Consider the following 21,852-nt stretch of genomic DNA (forward strand, 5'->3'; position numbering starts at 1 on the left):
GTGTGGCCACAAATAGGCTGCCTGTTGCTTGACAGGCAGTCTTTTGGGCCAATCAGAGTGCAGGGATCTCATCCTTTACAGTGATTGGACTCGAGGGTGCTCAGGGTGGGAGAAGAAGAGCGCTGCGCATTTGCAGGGAGGCAGCGTAAGTTACTAGCGCTCGCTGTGCTGCACTACCCACAGCATAGCGTGCGCTCCTGTGATTATGCGGCCAGTAGCGCGCAGCCCATTACATTTAAGGCACCCTGTGGAAATAGCGCAAGTAACAGGAGGTTACTTGCGCTATTTTCTTTAGTGTATCAACCCCATAGTGATCTCACACTGCAGAACAGCGTCAGAAGACACACTGCTCCACTACCTGTGGTGTAGCAATAGAAGGTGCAGAGATTCCGACTGCACTGGTGTCCTCGGGTCAGTGGGGCCCCGAGGGTCCCTCCCTCAGCCACAGTATTAGCTCTTTATTGGTCCTGTGCTGGTAATGATCTCTTCTTATAGATGCTTTGAATAGAAGTGATCATTAACTGTTCCCCATCCCCTTCTTGCACTTCTGACACTGTAGTTGTCCTTGGCAGGTTTTGGTGTGGCGTATCAATTGTTGTGTAAAGAGTGCTTGGTGGGGGGGGGGGGGGGGGGTAATGCAAGACTTGCACTGGGGCTTATAGCACCTAAGGAGGTCAAACTGGATAAAATGACTTAGCTGTGGTACACTGTGCTGCATTCCTACGTTCTCTGTACAGCTCTGTACACACAAGGGGCTTGATTGACTAAAGCGTGCTAACACTTAGCACGACAGTGATAAGCCGCTTTGCACGTGATATCATTTGCTAAGTATCATCATCACGTGCTAAGTATCATTATCACATGCTAAGCATCATTATCAGGTGATGTCACTGCAGATCACGCAAACAGAATGTAGATCATGAATTATTACTGTATACATGTGCTTACATTAACATGTGAGTTAATGTAATACGGCGCATGCAAAGTTTAACATGCGTCGCTTTATGTACTCAGTAATAATTCATGATCTACATTCCGTTCGCTTGATCTGCAGTGACATCACGTGATAATGATACTTAGCACGTGCAAAGCCTTTACACGTGATAACTGAGTTATCACGCTTTTGTGAATCAAGCCCATTGTATACAATTCATGAATACAAACACGCCCCCCTCCCCCCCACTCCCCAAGCCTCTTTAACTTCTTGTCATCCATGCAAGCTGGGGTCGCCAGAATGCGGAATTCAGACTCTGTGGGGCTCTGCACATGTTCAGGACATGTGAGGCTCTGGGGAAGAGGAGGGCTGGCCAAGCCTCCTCCTCTCCCCCAGACCTCTTGTCCAATTCATGGACAAGGGGCTATTTCCCACCTCCAAAGCCCAGGAGGAGGTGGGGACTGTTGATGTCCTGGGGGGGGGGGGGGGGAGGGAATCAAGGTAGCATCCAGGGTGCTCTTTAACAAGCGGACCCCCAGATGCCTGCCCCCTCACCAGGTGAAATGAGTATAGGGGTACTGATGCATCCCCCTACCCATTATCACTAAGAGTTAAAAAAGAAATAAAAACACAACTTGAATACGTACCTCTGGATAATCTTGCGTAAGTATCCTCAGAAGTGATCTAACGCCAGTATCCTCTAAGGTAGTCCTGCGCAGTTGCTGATCCCGATGAACACCTGGTGCTGAATGGCCATAGACAGCTTCTGCATCTGGATTGCAGAGGCTAGAAACATGAAAACTGGTGTCTGAAACAAGAATTTTCGGCAAACAGTGACACCAACAAGATGGCCACTGGGGAATACCCAGTCCCTGCAGGCCACATTAGAGTGGCAGAATGAGTGTTTTTTCACATTGTGGGTCCAGGGCAGGGAATGCCCTGTTCCACTAATCCCCCAGACATGGGAAAAAAACTTGTTCTGACACTTTAGTGTGGCCAGGGAATCCCCGGTGGCCATTTTGTTGATCTCACTAAGGGCTGAAAATTCTTGTTTTAGAAGCCAATATTCATTTTCCTAGCCATTGTGTTAATGCCGTGTTTGCCAAAAATTCTTGTTTCTGAAGCCAATTTTTGCATTGGCAGTACGGAACGTAGTACTCGGAACAGAGTAATTTCCAATTTTCACAATTTTACTTGGAAAGGCCGAATTCCAATTGGAAAATTGGAACTGTTCTGATTCCAAAAAGCTCTTCCCTACTAGTGACTACTATTCACGTTGTGGTGTTTTCAAGGCGTTCTGCAATGATGTGAAACTCGAAAAATTAGGATATCGTGCAAAAATCCATTTATTTCAGTGATTCAACTTAAAAAGTTAAACTAATATGTGAAATAGGAACCCTTTGCAGGTGATTTGGATGGATTAGCTGATTAGAGTCGGACATGTTTAGCCTAGAAGATTGAACATGTTCACAATATTCTAATGCATAATAACCAAAAGACAAGATCATCTGTATGGGCAAATAATCAACAATAATAAGCAAGAATTAATGCTTGCATAATCTTTATTAAACACACTGAAAAAAGATAAAAACAATTAAAATTGGGTGGCACCCATTGGAGGACACTGATACAAATCAATCAAAAAAGTTGTTGCACCAAATACAATGTGCAAAGTGCAGATAGTGTACTAAACAGAAATAACAAATGAATCAAAGCTAACACCTGAGTACCAATGATCAAAAAACATGTAAAAATGCAATGACGAGGTGGAAAAATGTATAATGGAAACAGACAGCAAAACCAGTATCTGGGCATATAGAGACCTCTATAGAAATGTATCACAATGCTGGTTTCCCGCATGGAATAATAATGCCACAAGGAAGCTGTGAAAAGGTAAGGTGCAGCCGAAAAAAAGGCATGAATGTTTACCTGTTTGTACAGTATCAGTCAAATTGTCCCCCGGGTGCGCCCCTCCACGCGTATCGCGGCAACGCCGCTTTCTCAAGAGGTGCCGGTAATGTGCCCAGTGCGCATTGATATAGTCAGTAAGGAATCCCCGGGGGAAAGGTCAACGGCTAATAGAGCATGCGTGGCCACGCATGCACGCAGTGACGCCGCTCGTCTCACTTGGAGCGAGCAGCGCGCCTGCGTATACAGTCAAGGGGAAATAATGTCATAATCACGCAGCAGTAATATGCTAATATATAATATTGAGTAATTTAGTTATTGCAACATTCAGTGAAGAAATAAAGAGCATAAAAAACTTAGAAACTACAAAGATCATACAAATATACATACAATAGACGAAATACTTAATCTATACAGACAAACTCCATCTAGTGGCCATATTACATAGTGTCCAATATGAAATAAGAATTTAAGAATAATTACATGCGTATGTGTGTATGTACAGAGCTGCACATAAATGCAGAAAGTGCAAAGAATATGGAAGACAAATATTTAAAGTGCAAGATGCATATAAGGTGCTGGAAAGTGAACTTCTCAGGACGTCCAATAGAATCCATAGTCAGGAATTCTTGAAGTGTAAACAATTGGTGTTCATAGGTGTATATTCATCTAAAAAATATATATATACATAATTCATACATTAATATCAGTTCCTTATCTTTAAGTGACAATGTGATGCCAAAAATAAATTAAATGGAAAAAAACGTGAATCAAACGTGATCATATCACAGAATATAAAAAAACTTACGGGTGAGACTGTACTCACTCAGCCTCACTCGTTATAATGGTGATATGGTGAAATGGTCGGAAACAGTAAATTCGGGCGCCTGAGGCTAGTGGACAAATCGGGCGCCGCCATTCACTCCTATAATAAATATCGTTTAATGGGCGCCCGATAGGAAAAAAGGGCGCCGGAGAAAACTAACGTTTTAAAAGCGGCGCCCGGAGACTTAATGTTTTATTACTGTTTCTCATGATTACACATTATTTAATGATTTATACATTTTTAAATATAATTTTTAAACGAAAAACAGTACAATATTTTTTTCCAAACATTATTTTTAAACGAAAAACAGTACTTTTTTTTTTAACATTATTTTTAAACGAAATAACCAACAGGGGGGTCTTAGGTTTAGGCACCAACAGGGGGGTCTTAGGTTTAGGCACCAACAGGGGGGTCTTAGGTTTAGGCACCAACAGGGGGGTCTTAGGTTTAGGCACTAACAGGGGGGTCTTAGGTTTAGGCACCAACAGGGGGGTCTTAGGTTTAGGCACTAACAGGGGGGTCTAGGGGTTAGGGGTAGGTACAGGGAGGGTTACTTAGTAATTTTTTTTTTAAACGTTATTATACGTTTCACTATTTAAACGAAAGATTAACGTTTTTACAATTGCCGATTTAATGCACATTATTTAATGATTTATAACTTTAAAAACCATTAATTTTAAACGAAATACAGTACAATACAATTTTAAACGTTATCCATGCTTATCGTTAAAAACCCGGTGCCCTTTTTTCCCAGCGCCCCTTTTTAACGTACGCGAAATGGTCTGCTGTAACCAATAAAAACTGTGCCACACAGCATGAAATATTTTAAAGTGCAAAGTGCATTAAATAACTTTCTATACACACACTATTTACCTGTCACATGGTGGGTGTCGTCAGTAGGATGATAATTATAAGAATATATATAGGTGAACCCTAAAGTCCAGAAGAGTATAAATAATCTGAAAAAGTATAAAAAAAATATATATAGAGTAATCAATGAATATTGAACAATATTCTAATGGTCTGAGATTTTGATTTTGGGGTTCTCATAAGCTGTAAGCCATAATCATCAACATTATAACAATTTCTCGCTTTTGCATGTAATGAGTCTATTTCATACGAGTTTTACCTTTTAAAGTGGAACTGAAGTATCTTAAAGGGGGAACTGAAGTAAGAGGTATACGGAGACTGCCATATTTTTTTCCTTTTAATCAATACCAGTTGCCTGGCAGCCCTGCTGGTCTATTTCTCTGCAGTAGTATCTGAATAACACCAGAAACAAGCATGCAGCTAGTCTTGTCAGATCTGACTTTAAAGTCTGAAACACCTGATCTGCTGCATGCTTGTTCAGGGGCTATGGCTAATAGTATTAGAGGCACAGGATCAGCAGGGCTGCCAGGCCACTGGTATTGCTTAAAGGGGACCCAAATTAAAAATACAAGATTTCAGAAATAAAATCTATTTTCTAAATTATAATAATAAATAGCAGCCTTTTTTCAGCAGCATGATGACAAATATAAAATATTTTACATTTATTGGAGGAACCCCTCCCTTCCATTTTGCCAGGAAATAATCCGGCAAATTGGTGGAGGAGATGGTGTCCAGCAAAGGAAGAATTGCTAATGGCTGCCACCTGTATAACCCTAGTTATGTAAAGAGGAGGGTGAAAAGCATGCACTGAAATGCTCATAGGCTTGAAGGAGTGTTTATGTATCTTTGTATGTGTCAGAGTGGTGCAACTAAATATTTTGAATTAAAAAAATGTTTGGTTTGGGTCCGCTTTAAAAGGAAATAAACATGGCAGCCTCCGTATACCTCTCACTTCAGTTCCCCTTTAAAAAAAAGATTTTCACTTACCTGGGGCTTCTGCCAGCCCCCTGCAGCTGACCTGTGCCCACGCCATTTCAAAACGATCCTCCGTTCCCCCTCCATGGATCACTTTCACTTATTCCACCTGTGTCCACTGCGCCTGCAAGGGCACTGGCCAAGGGCGTCCTCGTTCATGCAGTAGAGATTTTCTCATCCTGTGCCTGTGCAAGACGCTCCAGGCCACAGGAACGCGTATGAGGATAAGCGTGGCCAGGGCACAGTGGAGGTCGACTTAGAAGACGGCTTCCACTACGTGAAGAAAAGTGAGCTGCTGCAGGGAAATGGAGGATAGTTTTGAAATGGCGTGGGCACAGGTCGGCTGCAGGGGTCTGGCAGAAGCCCCAGGTAAGTTAAACATTTTTTTTTTTTTACAGATATGTCAGTTCCGCTTTAAATTTAATTACTGAAATAAACAAACTTTGCACAATATTCTAATTTTTGAGTTCCACCTGTAGGTAACACAGTGGTTAATAGACATTGTTGATGCATCTACAGGGAGTGCAGAATTATTAGGCAAGTTGTATTTTTGAGGAATAATTTTATTATTGAACAACAACCATGTTCTCAATGAACCCAAAAAACTCATTAATATCAAAGCTGAATATTTTTGAAAGTAGTTTTCAGTTTGTTTTTAGTTTTAGCTATTTTAGGGGGATATCTGTGTGTGCAGATGACTATTACTGTGCATAATTATTAGGCAACTTAACAAAAAACAAATATATACCCATTTCAATTATTTATTTTTACCAGTGAAACCAATATAACATCTCAACATTCACAAATATACATTTCTGACATTCAAAAACAAAACAAAAACAAATCAGTGACCAATATAGCCACCTTTCTTTGCAAGGACACTCAAAAGCCTGCCATCCATGGATTCTGTCAGTGTTTTGATCTGTTCACCATCAACATTGTGTGCAGCAGCAACCACAGCCTCCCAGACACTGTTCAGAGAGGTGTACTGGTTTCCCTCCTTGTAAATCTCACATTTTATGATGGACCACAGGTTCTCAATGGGGTTCAGATCAGGTGAACAAGGAGGCCATGTCATTAGTTTTTCTTCTTTTATACCCTTTCTTGCCGGCCACGCTGTGGAGTACTTGGACGCGTGTGATGGAGCATTGTCCTGCATGAAAATCATGTTTTTCTTGAACCACTGTACCACTGCTTGAAGAAGGTGTCTTCCAGAAACTGGCAGTAGGACTGGGAGTTGAGCTTGACTCCATCCTCAACCCGAAAAGGTCCCACAAGCTCATCTTTGATGATACCAGCCCAAACCAGTACTCCACCTCCACCTTGCTGGCGTCTGAGTAGGACTGGAGCTCTCTGCCCTTTACCAATCCAGCCACGGGCCCATCCATCTGGCCCATCAAGACTCACTCTCATTTCATCAGTCCATGAAACCTTGAGATATTTCTTGGCCCAGTCTTGACGTTTCAGCTTGTGTGTCTTGTTCAGTGGTGGTCGTCTTTTAGTCTTTCTTACCTTGGCCATGTCTCTGAGTATTGCACACCTTGTGCTTTTGGGCACTCCAGTGATGTTGCAGCTCTGAAATATGGCCAAACTGGTGGCAAGTGGCATCTTAGCAGCTGCACGCTTGACTTTTCTCAGTTCATGGGCAGTTATTTTGTGCCTTGGTTTCTCCACACGCTTCTTGCAACCCTGTTGACTATTTTGAATGAAACGCTAGATTGTTCGATGATCACGCTTCAGAAGCTTTGCCGATTTTAAGAGTGCTGCATCCCTCTGCAAGATATCTGTGAGAATCCGCGTAGCTGCCTGCGCAGACAGGCAGCCTTTTGACCATTGTTTAGGTTTGCATGCTGCAGGACTCTGGAAAGGAGACCTTCTGTCAGTTTTGCAGCTTGTGCTTGCTGAGGAATTTGCATACGTTGTCATGCAAATTGCCTGGCCACATTCATTGGAGGCGTGTACTATAAGTACTATGGGCCTGATTCACAAAGCGGTGCAAAGTGTTTGCACGCCAGTGAAAAGCCCTTTATCACGCCTAAACTCAGTTTAGGCATGATAAGAAGAAACTTGCGTGAATTTTCCGCGCGCAATCGCGCGGCGCACGGTGCAGCGTGCGCGATGCGCCCATTAAACCCTATGGGCGCTGCACGCGGAGTTGCGCGATTGTGCGCGCAAAACTTTGCGCGCGGGACTATGCGCGATAAAGAGCACAAAACGGTGTTAACTCAGCGGTGCAAAGCTTATCATGCCTAAAGTCTTTTAGGCGTGATAACTGAGTTATCACCACTTTGTGAATCAGGCCCTATGTGTTTCCCACAATGCTTGGCTGGTCATAAGGATTCCTTCCTGTGAAACACTCCTGGAGGAGTGTCAGCCTTACTCTTTGTTTAATGATCAGCTTAGAGTAATTCCCGAAACTGCGCTAGGCAGGTTTCTCTAGTGCAGTTAGGATTGCTTATCTGTTTTGTTTGTTCTGTTGCGATTGTCCTGTCCCAGCGGTGGTCGACAGGAGATTGTTCTGATCTCTGTTCTTGGAGTATAGCTGGTGCAGCGGTTGCTACCAGCTATCTCTTCTGTTCTGCCTCCCTGGATCGCACTTGCATCCTGCACTAGTGCTGTGGATCCTTCTGTTCTGTTACTCTGTACCTGGATCGCACTAGCATCCTGCGCTAGTGCTTTGGATCCTTCTGTTCTGCCTCCCTGGATCGCACTAGCATCCTGCGCTAGTGCTGTGGATCCTTCTGTTCTGCTACTCTGTACCTGGATCGCACTAGCATCCTGCGCTAGTACTGTGGATCCTTCTGGTGTGTCTTCCTGGATCGCGCTAGCCACTTTCGCTAGTGCTGTGGATCCTATCTCTCGCTTGTTCCTGTTTTCGTGTGTCTGTCTTGTCTGCTACGAACGCTTGCTGGAGGCTCGGTGAGGTAACCGTTAAGCAAGCGCTCGCGTCCTCTGTTTCATGTTCGTCTGTCGATGGTTAGTTAGGCGTGCTTGTCTCTATTGTGCTTATCACGTGGAGACCGCGCATGAACGCGTGCACTGTTGCGAATGAGTGCAGTGATCGCGTTCAGTTAGCGTTTGTTATTTTCCGTATCTCCTCATTGTATGATTTGCTGTGCCTTTGCTACTCTCGTGCTCCGCCTTGCTGTAGCCTGGTGTCACGTCTGGCGATCGCACCTCTCGCGATCGCGTTCCTACTTCTTATCTGCTGTGGTGTGTGCACCGTCGCGGGTTGACGACTAGTTTGGTGCACACACATACAACCTGTCCCTTTGCTCGTTCTTATTCGCAATCGCTTCTCTTGCGATTGCGTTCTGCGCTTCGTGCAATTCCTGTCTGGCATTTCTGGAGGTACAGAGGATTGGTTTCTCTGCACTCCACAACGCCATCTGCCGACAGGAATTTCCCTCTACGGGTGCGTAGCACCTTTTGCTGGGTTCCTGCAATTATACGCTTGTGGAGGATTTCCGCCATATCAGCGCACGCGTTGTGCGCTGATCACGGAGGAAGTTCCACAACCGTTACAATATCTCACTATTTTTGACTTTTCTGAGCCTGTCAAGTCCTTTTTTTGACCCATTTTGCCAAAGGAAAGGAAGTTGCCTAATAATTATGCACACCTGATATAGAGTGTTGATGTCATTAGACCACACCCCTTCTCATTACAGAGATGCACATCACCTAATATGCTTAATTGGTAGTAGGCTTTCGAGCCTATACAGCTTGGAGTAAGACAACATGCATAAGGAGGATGATGTGGTCAAAATACTCATTTGCCTAATTATTCTGCACTCCCTGTATATGCATTGTTGTTCACTAGATATGGCCAATAAGAAGATCATAATTCTTGCTTGTGTGCAAATCAAAGAACCATCAGGCCGAGCGGAGATGTTTACATAAAATTTATGGATAACAGCTTTCTCCCAGTACATGTTATCTTTGAACCTAATTGCTTTACAACACTCATGTTTTTGTTATTTGTACTTTGGAGCTAAGTAGTTTCATTTACTGATTTATTATACAATAATTGCTATATATTATATCTCAATGCTTTTGAGCTAATCCTCTGCAGAATCGCTCCTTGTCTCCAGCTCTTTGGACTTGTCACTGCTAGAAGAGCTACACTTGGAATCTCTGCTTGCACAAGCAAGGTCTTGTCTCCACCTCGTTCCTTCCAGCTAGCTGTTTACCATCATGTCTGAACCATCTATGGCCCCTGTAGAGTTTGTACCATCCACAGCTGAGGACTACGAGGAGCTGATGTCCATCTCTGAGGGAATATACAATGGAATAGACTACCTGCCTTTCCGATACCATGCCTGGCTGAAAGATCCTAAAAGACACATGTTTCTGGGCAAGAGTGAGGGAAGGATTGTAAGTATTCATTCTCAGAACTGGATGTCTAATTTGCAGCATTAGTTAGACTTGTTCGTCATTCATTTGAAAAGGATGTAAAATTTAAAACAAGTAGAACTCCGGGAAAAGAAAAAATAGTCTTAATTTTTATCTTTAATATTCAAAATGGCTAAACTTGACAAAAATTGGTCTTCAATCATGTAAAGTGCATCCATCCAATAACACAGAACAACAATAAAGGCGGTAATGCCGGCTTGTTTCAGGTTAGACAACCCTTCTTCAGGCCTCAATAATACAATATTGATCTGAACATCAGATCATATACTGACAAGAAATTGAAAAAGCAAGGAATATGCAGACAAAATAAAGTCTGGGAGCACCATTCCTACAAGCAGCAAATGACCAGCTAAGGGATGGATGGTTTCTCTACTTGTTTTGAATTTCATATCCTTGTATATACTTCTGTGACTAGTTGGTCTTAGTCACATATGTCGAACTCCAGGCCTGGAGGGCCAGATCCATGCCAGTGTTTAGGATGGACTGAGAAAGAGAGCAATGTGTTCTACCTGATGGACCACACCTTTCCTAATTCAGACCCATCAATTCATTTGAGCTGTATCAAAAATGTGTGAGGATCTCGGCCCTTGTAGGACCGGTTTGACATACCTGGTCTAAGTGAAACAATACTAAGGATATATACTTTTGTACCAACCTCCCAATAATTCTCTATACTGTAACCATTAATTTGAAAAGGAACCCGTGGAGTCTCTAATTCCCAATCAATCTTGGATGCAGAAGATCTGTTCCAGCAAGCATCTCTATGTTGCTACTGGAGGAACATCGGTTTCTGGGGAAAACTTCAATCCTTCCACCGTATCACAGCTAAGTCCTGTCACATGCCATCAACACTGTAACATTTCTGCAGTTCCTTCAGTACCTGTCCTATCCTCATTTTTGATGTAATATATCCCTTGCCGTCCTCACTATGGTATCCTAGGTCCTGAGGGTTGCTACTTATGGCAGTAAAAATAAATATATACCGTGTTTTTCGGCATGTAAGACTCATTTTTTTCTCTCCCCAAAATAGGGACTCCCTGCATTGTCCCCCCATGGCTCGCCTCACGTGTGTCTCCCACTCACCTGTGTATAACTATCAGAATAGGCATCTTGGCTCACCTAATCCACGGCTCCCGCAGCAATCACAGACCTCTCCTCTTCTTTACTTCACCTCTAGTGTCGGCTTCTGCTGATGATGTGATCAGCATAAGCTGGCACTAGAGGTGCAGAGAAGGAGAGGAGTGGTCTCTGATTGCTGCAGGAGCCGTGGATTAGGTGAGCCAAGCTGCTGATTCTGATAGTTATACTCAGGGGTGCGGGGACACACAGGGGTGGGAGGGGCAGTAGACACATGGGGGAGCGGAAGATAAATGGGGGAGCGGGGACTGGAGATAGGGATACACCTGGGGACAGAAGGGGACACAGGAGATCACATGGGGACACAGGAGAACACAATAATTGGGGGAGTTGCTCCTGGAACATGGACACACCAGGTTTAGTATATATTTTTTCCCCCTGTTTTTTGCCCTCTAAATCTAGGTACGTCTTATACACTGAAAAATACGGTAAATAATTATTATTATTACAGGTTTAGATGTGTTGGTTCTCCACTGTTTTTCATCAACTGGTAACCATAGCAAATTAAGCCTTCTAGTCTTTCAAAAAATAGACAAGTTCTATCAGGGGTGCCTCTAGTCATTTTGTCACTCTAGGCGAGAAAACCTGTGGCGCCCCCCCCCAAGCCCCTCCCCCCCAGGAAAATAATCATAATGCAGCATCGTTTCACCAGAAAATAATCATAATGCAGCATCGTTTCACCAGAAAATAATCATAATGCGGCAGTGTTTCATCAGAAAATAATAGTAATTATCGTAATTCAGAATCGTAATTAACCAGAAAATAATCGTAATGTGGCAGTGTTTCACCAGAAAATACACTTATTGCAGCAGCAGTTAACCGGAAAATATTCGTAAGGTGGCAGCAATTCACCAGAAAATACACTTATTGCAGCAGCATTTCACCAGAAATTAATCATAGGGCAGCAGCGTTTCACCAGAAAATAATCGTAATGGGGCAGCGTTGTCAGAAAATAATCATAATGCGGAAGCGTTTCACCAGAAAATACACGTAATCCGAGCAGATGGAAAGAGTAGAGAGGGAGAGGCAGCATAAGATGTAAGAGGGGGGTAGCGGAACAGAGAGGGAGAGGGAGAGACAGCATAAGATGGAAGAGAGTGCAGAGGAACAGAGAGGGGTAGAGACAGCATAAGATGGAAGAGGGGGCAGAGGAACAGAGAGGGGAGAGGGAGAGACAGCACAGCACTAAAGCACAGGTTTACAGCCTAACCAGCTTTCAAAGAAAACTCTAGTATCAAAAGAGCAGGGCACATTCTAGCAGTTATAACAGTACTGGGAGTCTGCACACAGGACAGGAAGTGTTCTTAGCAGCCTGCCTGCATACCTTCTCTTCTGCCTGTGCATGCAGCTTATCATCTCTGGAGTAGTGATGGGTGGTTCGCGAACGAGCCGGCTCTTCTCAGCTTTGAAAGAGCCGATGCCTCAGCCGCCCCACAGAGCTCTGCTTTGCTCTGCAATAAAGGCCGCTGAGGCATGTTGGGAGATGTAGTCCTCCTCTTGCAGCTTGTAGGAGTGTATGGGGCGGAGCAGAGCAGTAGCAGGAGGGATTGCCCCAGTTAGAGAAGCAGTCTGGAGTTGTCATGGAGACGGGGCGGGGCTTTTACTCCGATTCTGAGTGGTGTTTAGTGATATTTAATGAAGAGCCGATTCAGAGCCGTAAGAGCCGGCTCTTTAATGGGAGCCGATTCAGAAGAGCCGATTCTCCGAGAAGAGCCGGAATTCCCATCACTACTCTGGAGCAGAAACTTCCCTTCTCCCGGGCTGTGTTGCTGTCTTGTGCGGGGCGGGGCTCCAACACGGACACATCACATTCTTCTCTCTGTGACTGCATCTGTCCCCTGGCTGTCTCGCTCCAGTGTCTGTGTGCAGCCAGTGACACAGGCGGGGGGTCAGACTGTCGGGGGCATAAGCTGGCTGGCCGCTGGCTCTTGGTTTGACTGGCGTGGGGCAGAGTTAAAGGCTGGGCCACACGAGGTAAACACTTTATCTGTGTGGCTACTGAGAAGAAGGGGCGCGGCTTTAAAGAAGGAGCCTGGCAGAGAAGAGCAGTATTGATTGCTCTATTGGCTGGGGAGAAGTGGAGGTGGGGGCACTGCTGAGCACATGGTAGCGTGCCGAGCACCGGGGACTGAGTCGGGAGGTAATATAATATATAAAAAAAAAATCATGGTCACGGTAGCAGCGGCGGGGGAATGCGCCTCACCACCTCATGGCGCCTTACCACCTCATGGCACCCCAGGCAACCGCCTATACTTGCCTGGTGGGTGAGACGCCCCTGAGTTATATTCATGCATAATAACATGCCTGTCTATTTTCTTGAATTCCGTTGCTATGATTGGCCTCCCTGGTATGGTTGTTAATGTGGATTTTGGTTATGAGGTCTCGAGGTTCAGAGATTTTTTATTATTTTTATTTTGTTAGAAAGCCCTCTAAAACAACCGGCTGATATCTCCTCTACAGGTGGGCTTTGGGTCATTTCTGTTGGTTGATGAAGATGAGACTGCTGTGGTGGAAGGTCTCCGTGTGTCCCCCTGGTTACGAGGACAAGGTGTAGCTGGAATGATTCAGAAATTTTGCATAGAGAAACTTCGTGTTGACCATCCAAAAGTGAAAAGAATCCTCCTGACGCATGTAAATCGTCCTTCACCGGCCATGCTAAAGAAGTACAGACTCATCCACTCTAAGGTCCTCTATACCATCTTACTTGTAGTGTTTCCTGTGTCTTGTGCTATAAATTCACTAATGTTAATGAGAACCAGTCATAAATGATCAATTGTAGTAATCTGAACACAATTTTTTATACTGCCAAAATAATGAAATCTTACTTGCTCAGGAATTGATGCACAAGCATGGGCATCCACACATTGGGCAAAATGCGGAAGCCGGTTCATCCTCCCCCCCCCCCCCCCACTGCCTATCATGTATCAGGTAGCATGCCAGCAGTCAGCATCAGACCTTCGATCAGCCGGCGACCAGTGAGAAGAGGTCACTAGGACCTCACGGACACCGCACTAATGTGCAGAAGTGATGTCATATTTCACTTCTGCATATGCAGCGCGGTGTCCACAGGGGGTACCATGCGCCCGCTTCTCTCTGGCCGCCGGATGATCAGAGGTCTGACACAAAAAAGAAGGAGACACTGAGAGCCAATATAGTGTAGTATGTACTGGAAATGAGGTATGGATGAGTAAGTATAATGTTATATACTCACAAACCAGGGTTACCGTCCAGGCAACGACTATAAAGGCAGGTGAGGAGATTAGACCTGTCCTCACTCAGGATTAAGAAGCCCCTCTCTGTAGAGATGGAGAAAGAGAATCCAATTCCCCTCCACCAGGGCTGGACACAATAAGGATGTAATGGAACAGAGGCGCCAAAATGATAAAAACTATTTTTTAAAACGTTTAAAATGGAGTAGGCCAAGGTGAACCTACCCCTCCAACGTGGACACAAAAGATTGCCGATTTAGACAACAATGGTTTATTTACATACTCCAAAAAAAGGTGCAACGCGTTTCGTGGGTATATCCCACTTCCTCAGGCAGTACAAGGGAGCATATAACTGTGAACAGAGAGGCTTCGCTAAGTACACATATGCATAACATTCAGGTATACTTTAATTCGTAACATAGCATGAATTTTTAGAAAGTTACAAAAAGTCCTACACAGTGCGATAATGCATGCAATATAAGGGTACAGGGAAACATTATTGTGGTGTAATCTATGAGTGTAATCTAATATAATTTGGGATTAGACACAAATGACACAAATGAAAGGGAATTAAACAAGCTAAACTCTGTAAATACATATATGGCACATTTTTCTGTGCAAGAGTTCAGGTCCACAAATAAGCATCTGATTATCTACTGAGTGCTGAGGCTATTGGTTCTATAAAAGTGCCCATACATCAGTCGATGTATATAGGCAGATTGATGATGAAACAGATCTTGCTCTGATCAAATATTATCAGAAATCTTACCTGTCTTCCAGCCTGACTCTCAGCCTAGCGTTGCAACCTCCACCACCTGCTTGGTTGCCTCCCAAATCAAAAAATCCCGCTCCCCCCCGATGCCTGTGCTCTGTAAAATCTCACCTGCCATTTCCACCAATACCTGTGACATCACACACACGCCTGGTGCCACGTGGCCTAGGCCACGTGGCACAGGCTATCACGGTGATGGAAGGACACCTATGACGCAGTATGGCAGTAATGGCAGGGGAGGCCAGAAATCATGCCAGTGAGATTTTAAAACACTGCACATGGGCACAAGTGGACATTTTACACTTGGGGGACAGTGGCCAGGGGGCCGTCAGGTATTTCGGTTATCATATCATCAAATGCTGCTACCACTGTACAACAGATTGAGCACTGGGGACCAAGATTTTATAGCATGTTTGAGCGATCCTTTAGACCAGGGGTTCCCAAACATTTTGGGTCGAGGGCCGGGTCAACATACTTCAGACTGCTGGGGGGGGGGGGGGGGGGCAGAGAATACATAGAATGGAAGTCTTTGCGGGCCAGACAGTGAAGCATACCCAGGTGACAACCTACAGTGGACAGCAGTGTCACCTGATGTGGAATTTGATTGGAAACCAGCAAATTACTTCTTTCTGGATTTCATGTGGATAGGTGGTGCCAGCACGGCTATTCTATATGCGGACCACCAATATATAAAGATGTAGCTGACCACACCTATAAGTAATACATTTTGTGTGTGGGGGCGGGTAAAAAACCCTCAGGGGGCCACATTCGGCCCATGGGCCTTAGTTTGAGGACCACAGCTTTAGACCAATTTCGATTGGGTAAACATGTTGTAGCACTCCAGGTTGATCAGCTCTCAAAATCACCTAATGTATGGGCAGCTTAACCACTTTAGGACCACAGGCTTACACCGCCCTAGTGACCAGGACATTTTTCACAAATCAGTGCTGTGCAGCTTTGGCAGCGTGCTGCACAGCCATACAACTCAGCACACAAATGAATCTAACCTCTTTTTCTTGTCCTTAACAGGTTTTACTTTGGAGGTGTCTGATTGCTGGTGCAATCGTTTTTTAAATTTTAAATTAAAAAAATAAGCATTTTACTTCCAATCCCCTCCCTCTCCCTCCTAAATTGACATAGGACGGCGATCTGTCCTCTTCCCCGCTGATGCCTATGAGAGGGCTTTCAATGCGAGCCACTCTGAGGGACAGCCGAGTGCCAGCTGTACAGCGCTGCGCTACATCGCAGAGCTGTACAAATGTAAACAAAGGTGTTTTTTCCCCCTTTCATTTACCTCCAGGACGTCAGGACTTGACACCTATTGGCCTTAGGCGGTCGTAAGGTGGATAAAGCTGGATTGTCAGCCACAACATCAAATTCCATTTTAACACTGCACTGTGTTAATAATGCTGCCACGAATCTCACCTTGCAGTGCAAGCTCTCCATTCTATTCAGAAATGTCTGGGCAACTGACATTATCTTTTCTCAGTTACCCAGGCTCTATTGTCTCGCTGTTGCCAGACAATAGTAGAGAGGGAAGACAGTAGAGAGGGAAGCTTATCATCTTCCCTCCCACAATCCTGCTCCTCTCTGACTGGGCTGAGCACACTGCAGTGTGGCAGGCTTGGCTGAAACATGATCCTGTGCTCACATGTGATTAGCAAGCAAGCCAGAATGACACAGCAGATTGGAGGAGAACTAAGAGAAGAAATGACATCAGGATTTAGCTTCAGACTGTGGGAAAAAGACATGGAGACTGCCAGGAACAGAACTCTCTTCATTTACTATATACAATTCACTGAAATCAAAACGTGGACAGTATGATACACCTGTTATGTAAATAGATTGAGTATTTATCTACTTATATATGTGTTTTTTTTTTCCTGGCAAAGTATGGCTGACCTCCTGTTTTAAAAAGGAAATTTAATCCAGGATTGAACTTCATCTCAAGCAGTAGCTGTAGCACCTTTCCCACCACAAATCTTTACCTTTTCTAGAATAGATCATCTATGTCATTGTGGCTGATATTGGGGCTTCTACAGTAATATCATGAGATAGATAGATAGATAGATAGATAGATAGATAGATAGATAGATAGATAGCTTTCAAACTCAGTCCATACAAATAAAATACTTACAATGTAACATACTGATTTATTTTTTAAAACCAGTTTGATAAATTCTGTGTTCTCTATCTTTCTTCTACCAGGCTGTGGTGACTATGATTCTTCCTTTTGACCAGATTGAGGGTACCATCAAACTGTTGGAGTCTCGTCTTGGCAATGTTGGACAGTCAAATAATTACACTATTCTGGAACCTAGTGAAGTGCTTAGACTCTTTGAAGGAACAAAGACAACAGAAGAGCTTCTACCTGGGGGTCTCCTGGTCCAACATTGGCTTCCTCTCACTGCTCAGAGGTCTAACTTGGAAATGCTTCTTAAAAAGGGGATTGTTTGGATGTATTCTGCAGTCCAGAATTCTAGTATTTTGTCGCTGTCTACTAAAAATGATGCTATGGATATTGCAAACAGGCATCAACCTGAAAACAATGCAGACAAAGAAGAAACCAATAGTTCTCATCCTTTATCTTTATCATCCCCAACAACTTCTCAAAGAGGGTTCCTCAGCCTCGGAACACCACTATTCCCAATACCCTACGGTGAAGCCACCTATTGCCTAGACATTGACATGTTCGGAGTTGACCCAGCATGTGCTAAGATCCATGTTGTACAGCAGCTTAAGTTGTCCATACAAGACCTCCCTGTGGGCAGTAATATAATCTGCCTTGTGTATGCAGAGGAGAGTCTTCGGACTGAACTCAACCACTTGTTTGAAGGACAGACACCATTCATTCTAGCAACCGATGAGGTGATCCTGGAGATGGACATTCGAGGCGCTTGAAGGACACCTTCAAAATCAGTATTATCTTTAGAAGTCTTTAGAAATTTATAAGATTGAAAATCAAACTTGAAGAGTACCTGAACTGATATGTGCCATGCAGGTTGATTCGTTAAGGCCCGGTTCACACTAGTGTTATGTGTGAAACCGGGCCGTATGTCCATGTCCAGGGGGGGGTCCGGGTCTCGTACTGGGACCGTACGGATCCTGAGGGATCCGGTCAGGTTGCGGACAAAAAAGTATCAGTTTGGCATCCGGAAAGTAACACTTCCGGATTGCCGATACTGTACTTTAAACAGGTGCGGCAGCATGGGGGGAGTACAGGACAACAGCCCACAATACAATAATAAACATACCTGGGCTGTTGTCCTGTTAGCGCTGCCTCCTCCCCCCCCCCATCTGTCCATACCTGGACCCCCCATGTGGCAGAGGACGGGTGCCGTAAGCACCTGTTCCTATTGCCAGTGTGATGGGAAACTTCCGTTTCTCTTCACTTCCTATGGTGCGGGGAAAATGGTCAGGTTCCGGGCCAGGTGCGGCGGCCGGAGCTGCGTTCCGGAAAAATGCTGCATGTTGGAAAAATCCTGAACGCAGCCTGGACCGCAGACCGGATCCGGATCCTGACAGACGGACGGGTGTGAATGGATACATTGAATAACAATGTATCCATTCACATCCGGGTCCGTTTGTACAGTATACGGTGCGTCCGGGTCCGGGGAAACCGGACCTGGAACACAAGTGTGAACCGGGCCTAAGTGTGCTAAACCTACCACACAGAACAGTGCGGGAGAAAATTAACACAGTAGTGGCCGCGCTAGTGAAGTATCGCGGTCGTGCTACAGGACATCGTGTAGCAATTAGAAGGATCGTGCATAACTTAACAGTGCGCTGCACTGACAGGACTAAGCTTAGCGTGCGCACGCTGATTTTAATCCGGGCTGCTTTTGCACGGTAGGATTAAAGCACTTTAGAGAATAAAAACTGATAATTAGACAAAAATGTGTATTTACAGTCCCAAGCCTGCATATTACTGGGCTGTGTTCTTTTTTTTCCATTCTCTCACTGTAAGGGTAAACATTCAAGAGCTCTGAAGTCACGCCTGGTACACACCATGCATTTTGATTGGCCAATCACTGACCAAAATAAAGCCTGGTACAGCTGGTACCAATTACCGACCAATTTAACCACTTCCATGTAGTACAAGGGCCAACAGATATTTAATACTATGAGCAGATTGTGTCGGTAATGGTAAACCCTCATACTACACAAAGGTGGTAAAATTGGTCAGTGATTAGCCAATCATAGATGAAAGTGTGTACCGGGCTTTACCACCTCAATGAAGTATGAGAGTTTGCCTACACAATCTGTTCATAATATTCAAAATCTGATGAACCCTCATACTACATGGAGGTAGAGAAGGTGTGTACTGAGCTTTATTCAGACTAAAGAAATGGCTGAACTTCATTTGTGACAGGGAGGAGTCTGCTGATGGTTGCTTAGCAACCTTTTCACCTCACCCAGACCTTCCTGGACCTTTCATTGCAGGTAGAGGTGAATAGGGGAATGTACCGTTACTGGCGCAATTGTAATATTTGATGGACCTGTGCCAGAATAATTCCTGTTAGAAAAGTCAGTCATGTGACCCAGGAATGACTTCAGAAAACAAGCAGTTGGTCTTGCAGAGGGATTGGCCAGGACCAGACATCAAAGAGCCCTGATAGGCATACTCCTATTTTACTATTGAAAAGATATTGTTCTACAATGGAAGAATACTGAACCACCTGGTTTACAGTATTGGAAAAAACTAGTCAATAGTTCAGTTCACTTGTATAAGGCTGCGTTAGAGATGAGCGTAATGATATAATTACGATTTTGCGAAATTTCGCGTAATTAGTGTAATTACGATTATGGCCGTAAGTACATAATCGTAATGAAGAAGGATTTCGCGAAATTCCGCGTTAGCGTAATTTTTGCGTAATTTTCGCATTACAGTGGGTATCGCGAAATTACGTTTGCCTTGCATGCTACCGTTTGTAAGCGTAGTTACATAACGTAATTTCGCGATAGTTCATATTACTGTAAGCGTTAATTTTTGCGTAGTTTTCACGTTACGGAATGCTGAGTTGTTTTTCGAGACTTCGAGAAGCGAAAAGTTCGGCGAATATCTTCACGTTAATTTTCACATTACGAGGAGTCCGCGATAGTTGCCCCTGATACTGTCTACATGTGCTATTTCGCATATAAAATTCGCCATGTAGTGATATTTCGCATCAAAATTCGCCATGCAGACGAAAACGTGAAAAAATTAAGCTAAATTTCGCGAAAATTAAGCGATCCTGAAAATGGCATCTTCGCATCGCTTTGGCGAAAATTCGCGAGCAACCCTGCTAACAAGTAATTACGAAATTTGCGAATTTACGAATTATATAGGTAGAAAAAAACAACGTTTTGTAAGAAATAATACCTTTTAATGGCTAACTAATAGAGTTAAATGATGCTCTGTACCGTGTTAGCCAAACAAATTATATAGGTAGAAAAAAACAACGTTTTGTAAGAAATAATGCCTTTTAATGGCTAACTAATAGAGTTAAATGATGCTAATAGAATTAAACGAATTTACGAAGAAATGCGAAATTCCGTTATGGTTTAACGCGAAATTACGTTATGAACGAAACGTGAAATTACGCGTTGAAAATTACGCTTATGGTATTTTCAAGTACGATTTTAATGGCAATTACGCTACCATAATTTCGCATCGTAATAGCAAATTTCGCATGCGTAATTATAGTAACGCAAAATTTCGGCTCAACACTAGGCTGCGTACATAGCTAGAGGGTGCATTGCAAAATTTGGGAAAATTTGGAATGATTGGGTCAAATCTAAAGATATAACCCATAGTGCTGAGGGAGACGGGCCGGGATTGTTGTATCCAGACAGTGTGTAAGAACTTCTCTGTCACACACCTGTGCGTGTGATTTACAGAAATGTGATATGTTTTGTATGTTTTGTTGTTGTTTCTCTTTTTTGAAAATTAAGAATTGATAAAAAAAAGAAAACAAGCAGTTGCCAGTAGAATCGACGCTGCTTCCCAGCACTGGAATATATCCCATAACTCAGCCCACCTTCGGCACATGCTAGATGGAATTCAGCTGAGGAAGCCGTTCGGGACTACCTTGGCCAAGAATCAAGTGTGAGCACAGGTGCTCCTTTTAAAGAGACACTGAAGCGGAAAAAAAATTATGATATTATGATGTGTATGTGTAGTACAGCTAAGAAATAAAACATTAAGATCAGACACATCAGTCTATTTGTTTTTTAGTACAGGAAGAGTTAAGAAACTCCAGTTGTTATCTCTATGCAAAAAAGCCATTAAGCTCTACGACTTTCAAAGTCGTGGAGAGGGCTGTTTTCTGACTTTTATTATCTCAACTGTTTTCTTTTTCTCTGCCAGAGGAGAGGTCATTAGTTCACAGACTGCTCTGAAAGAATCATTTTGAATGCTGAGTGTTGTGTAATCTGCACATATTAGATAATGATGCAATGTTAGAAAAAACACTATATACCTGAAAATAAAAATATGAGAATATTTTCTTTGCTGCTAATCTTCTAGTAATTATTCATAGTACACAACCAATTCATTATATCAAATATTTTTTTTCGCTTCAGTGTCTCTTTAAGGATGTCAGTTCATTAGTGGGTATTTAAAAGTTTTAAAGAAGTAACCTTTTAATTTTTTTTAGATTTTTGCGACGTCCTTTAATTTGATGTCCTTTATATTTAAAAGCCCATTTAGAATATTTTTTTTTACAGATATGGGGCCTTATTCAATTCACTTTTTCTGCTAAATTTTTTCCTTAGTTTTATTTTCAAACCTTGTCATAAAATGCCTTTTAAGCCACCAGCAACTAAG

The 21,852-nt window shown here is 43.5% G+C and overlaps 1 protein-coding gene across 1 annotated transcript; it reads left to right on the plus strand.

Moving 5' to 3' along the window:
- The first annotated feature begins 9,707 nt into the window (after window positions 1-9,707).
- On the plus strand, window positions 9,708-17,945 carry LOC137562076 (probable N-acetyltransferase 16). The gene is made up of 4 exons (XM_068273414.1): window positions 9,708-9,887; window positions 13,524-13,748; window positions 17,253-17,503; window positions 17,576-17,945. The coding sequence occupies exons 1-4, from the start codon at window positions 9,708-9,710 to the stop codon at window positions 17,943-17,945; spliced, it is 1,026 nt and encodes a 341-aa protein (XP_068129515.1).
- The last annotated feature ends 3,907 nt before the right edge of the window (window positions 17,946-21,852 follow it).

This window comes from Hyperolius riggenbachi, chromosome 3, assembly GCF_040937935.1.
Source record: "Hyperolius riggenbachi isolate aHypRig1 chromosome 3, aHypRig1.pri, whole genome shotgun sequence".
In the NCBI taxonomy this organism is placed as follows: Eukaryota; Metazoa; Chordata; class Amphibia; order Anura; family Hyperoliidae; genus Hyperolius; species Hyperolius riggenbachi.

Coding starts and splice junctions, on each gene's coding strand:
- LOC137562076 (XM_068273414.1), top strand. CDS start 9,708: ATGTCTGAACCATCTATGGCCCCTGTAGAGTTTGTACCATCCACAGCT. Junction 9,888..13,523: donor GCAAGAGTGAGGGAAGGATT/GTAAGTATTCAT, acceptor TCTCCTCTACAG/GTGGGCTTTGGGTCATTTCT. Junction 17,504..17,575: donor AAAAAGGGGATTGTTTGGAT/GTATTCTGCAGT, acceptor TATTGCAAACAG/GCATCAACCTGAAAACAATG.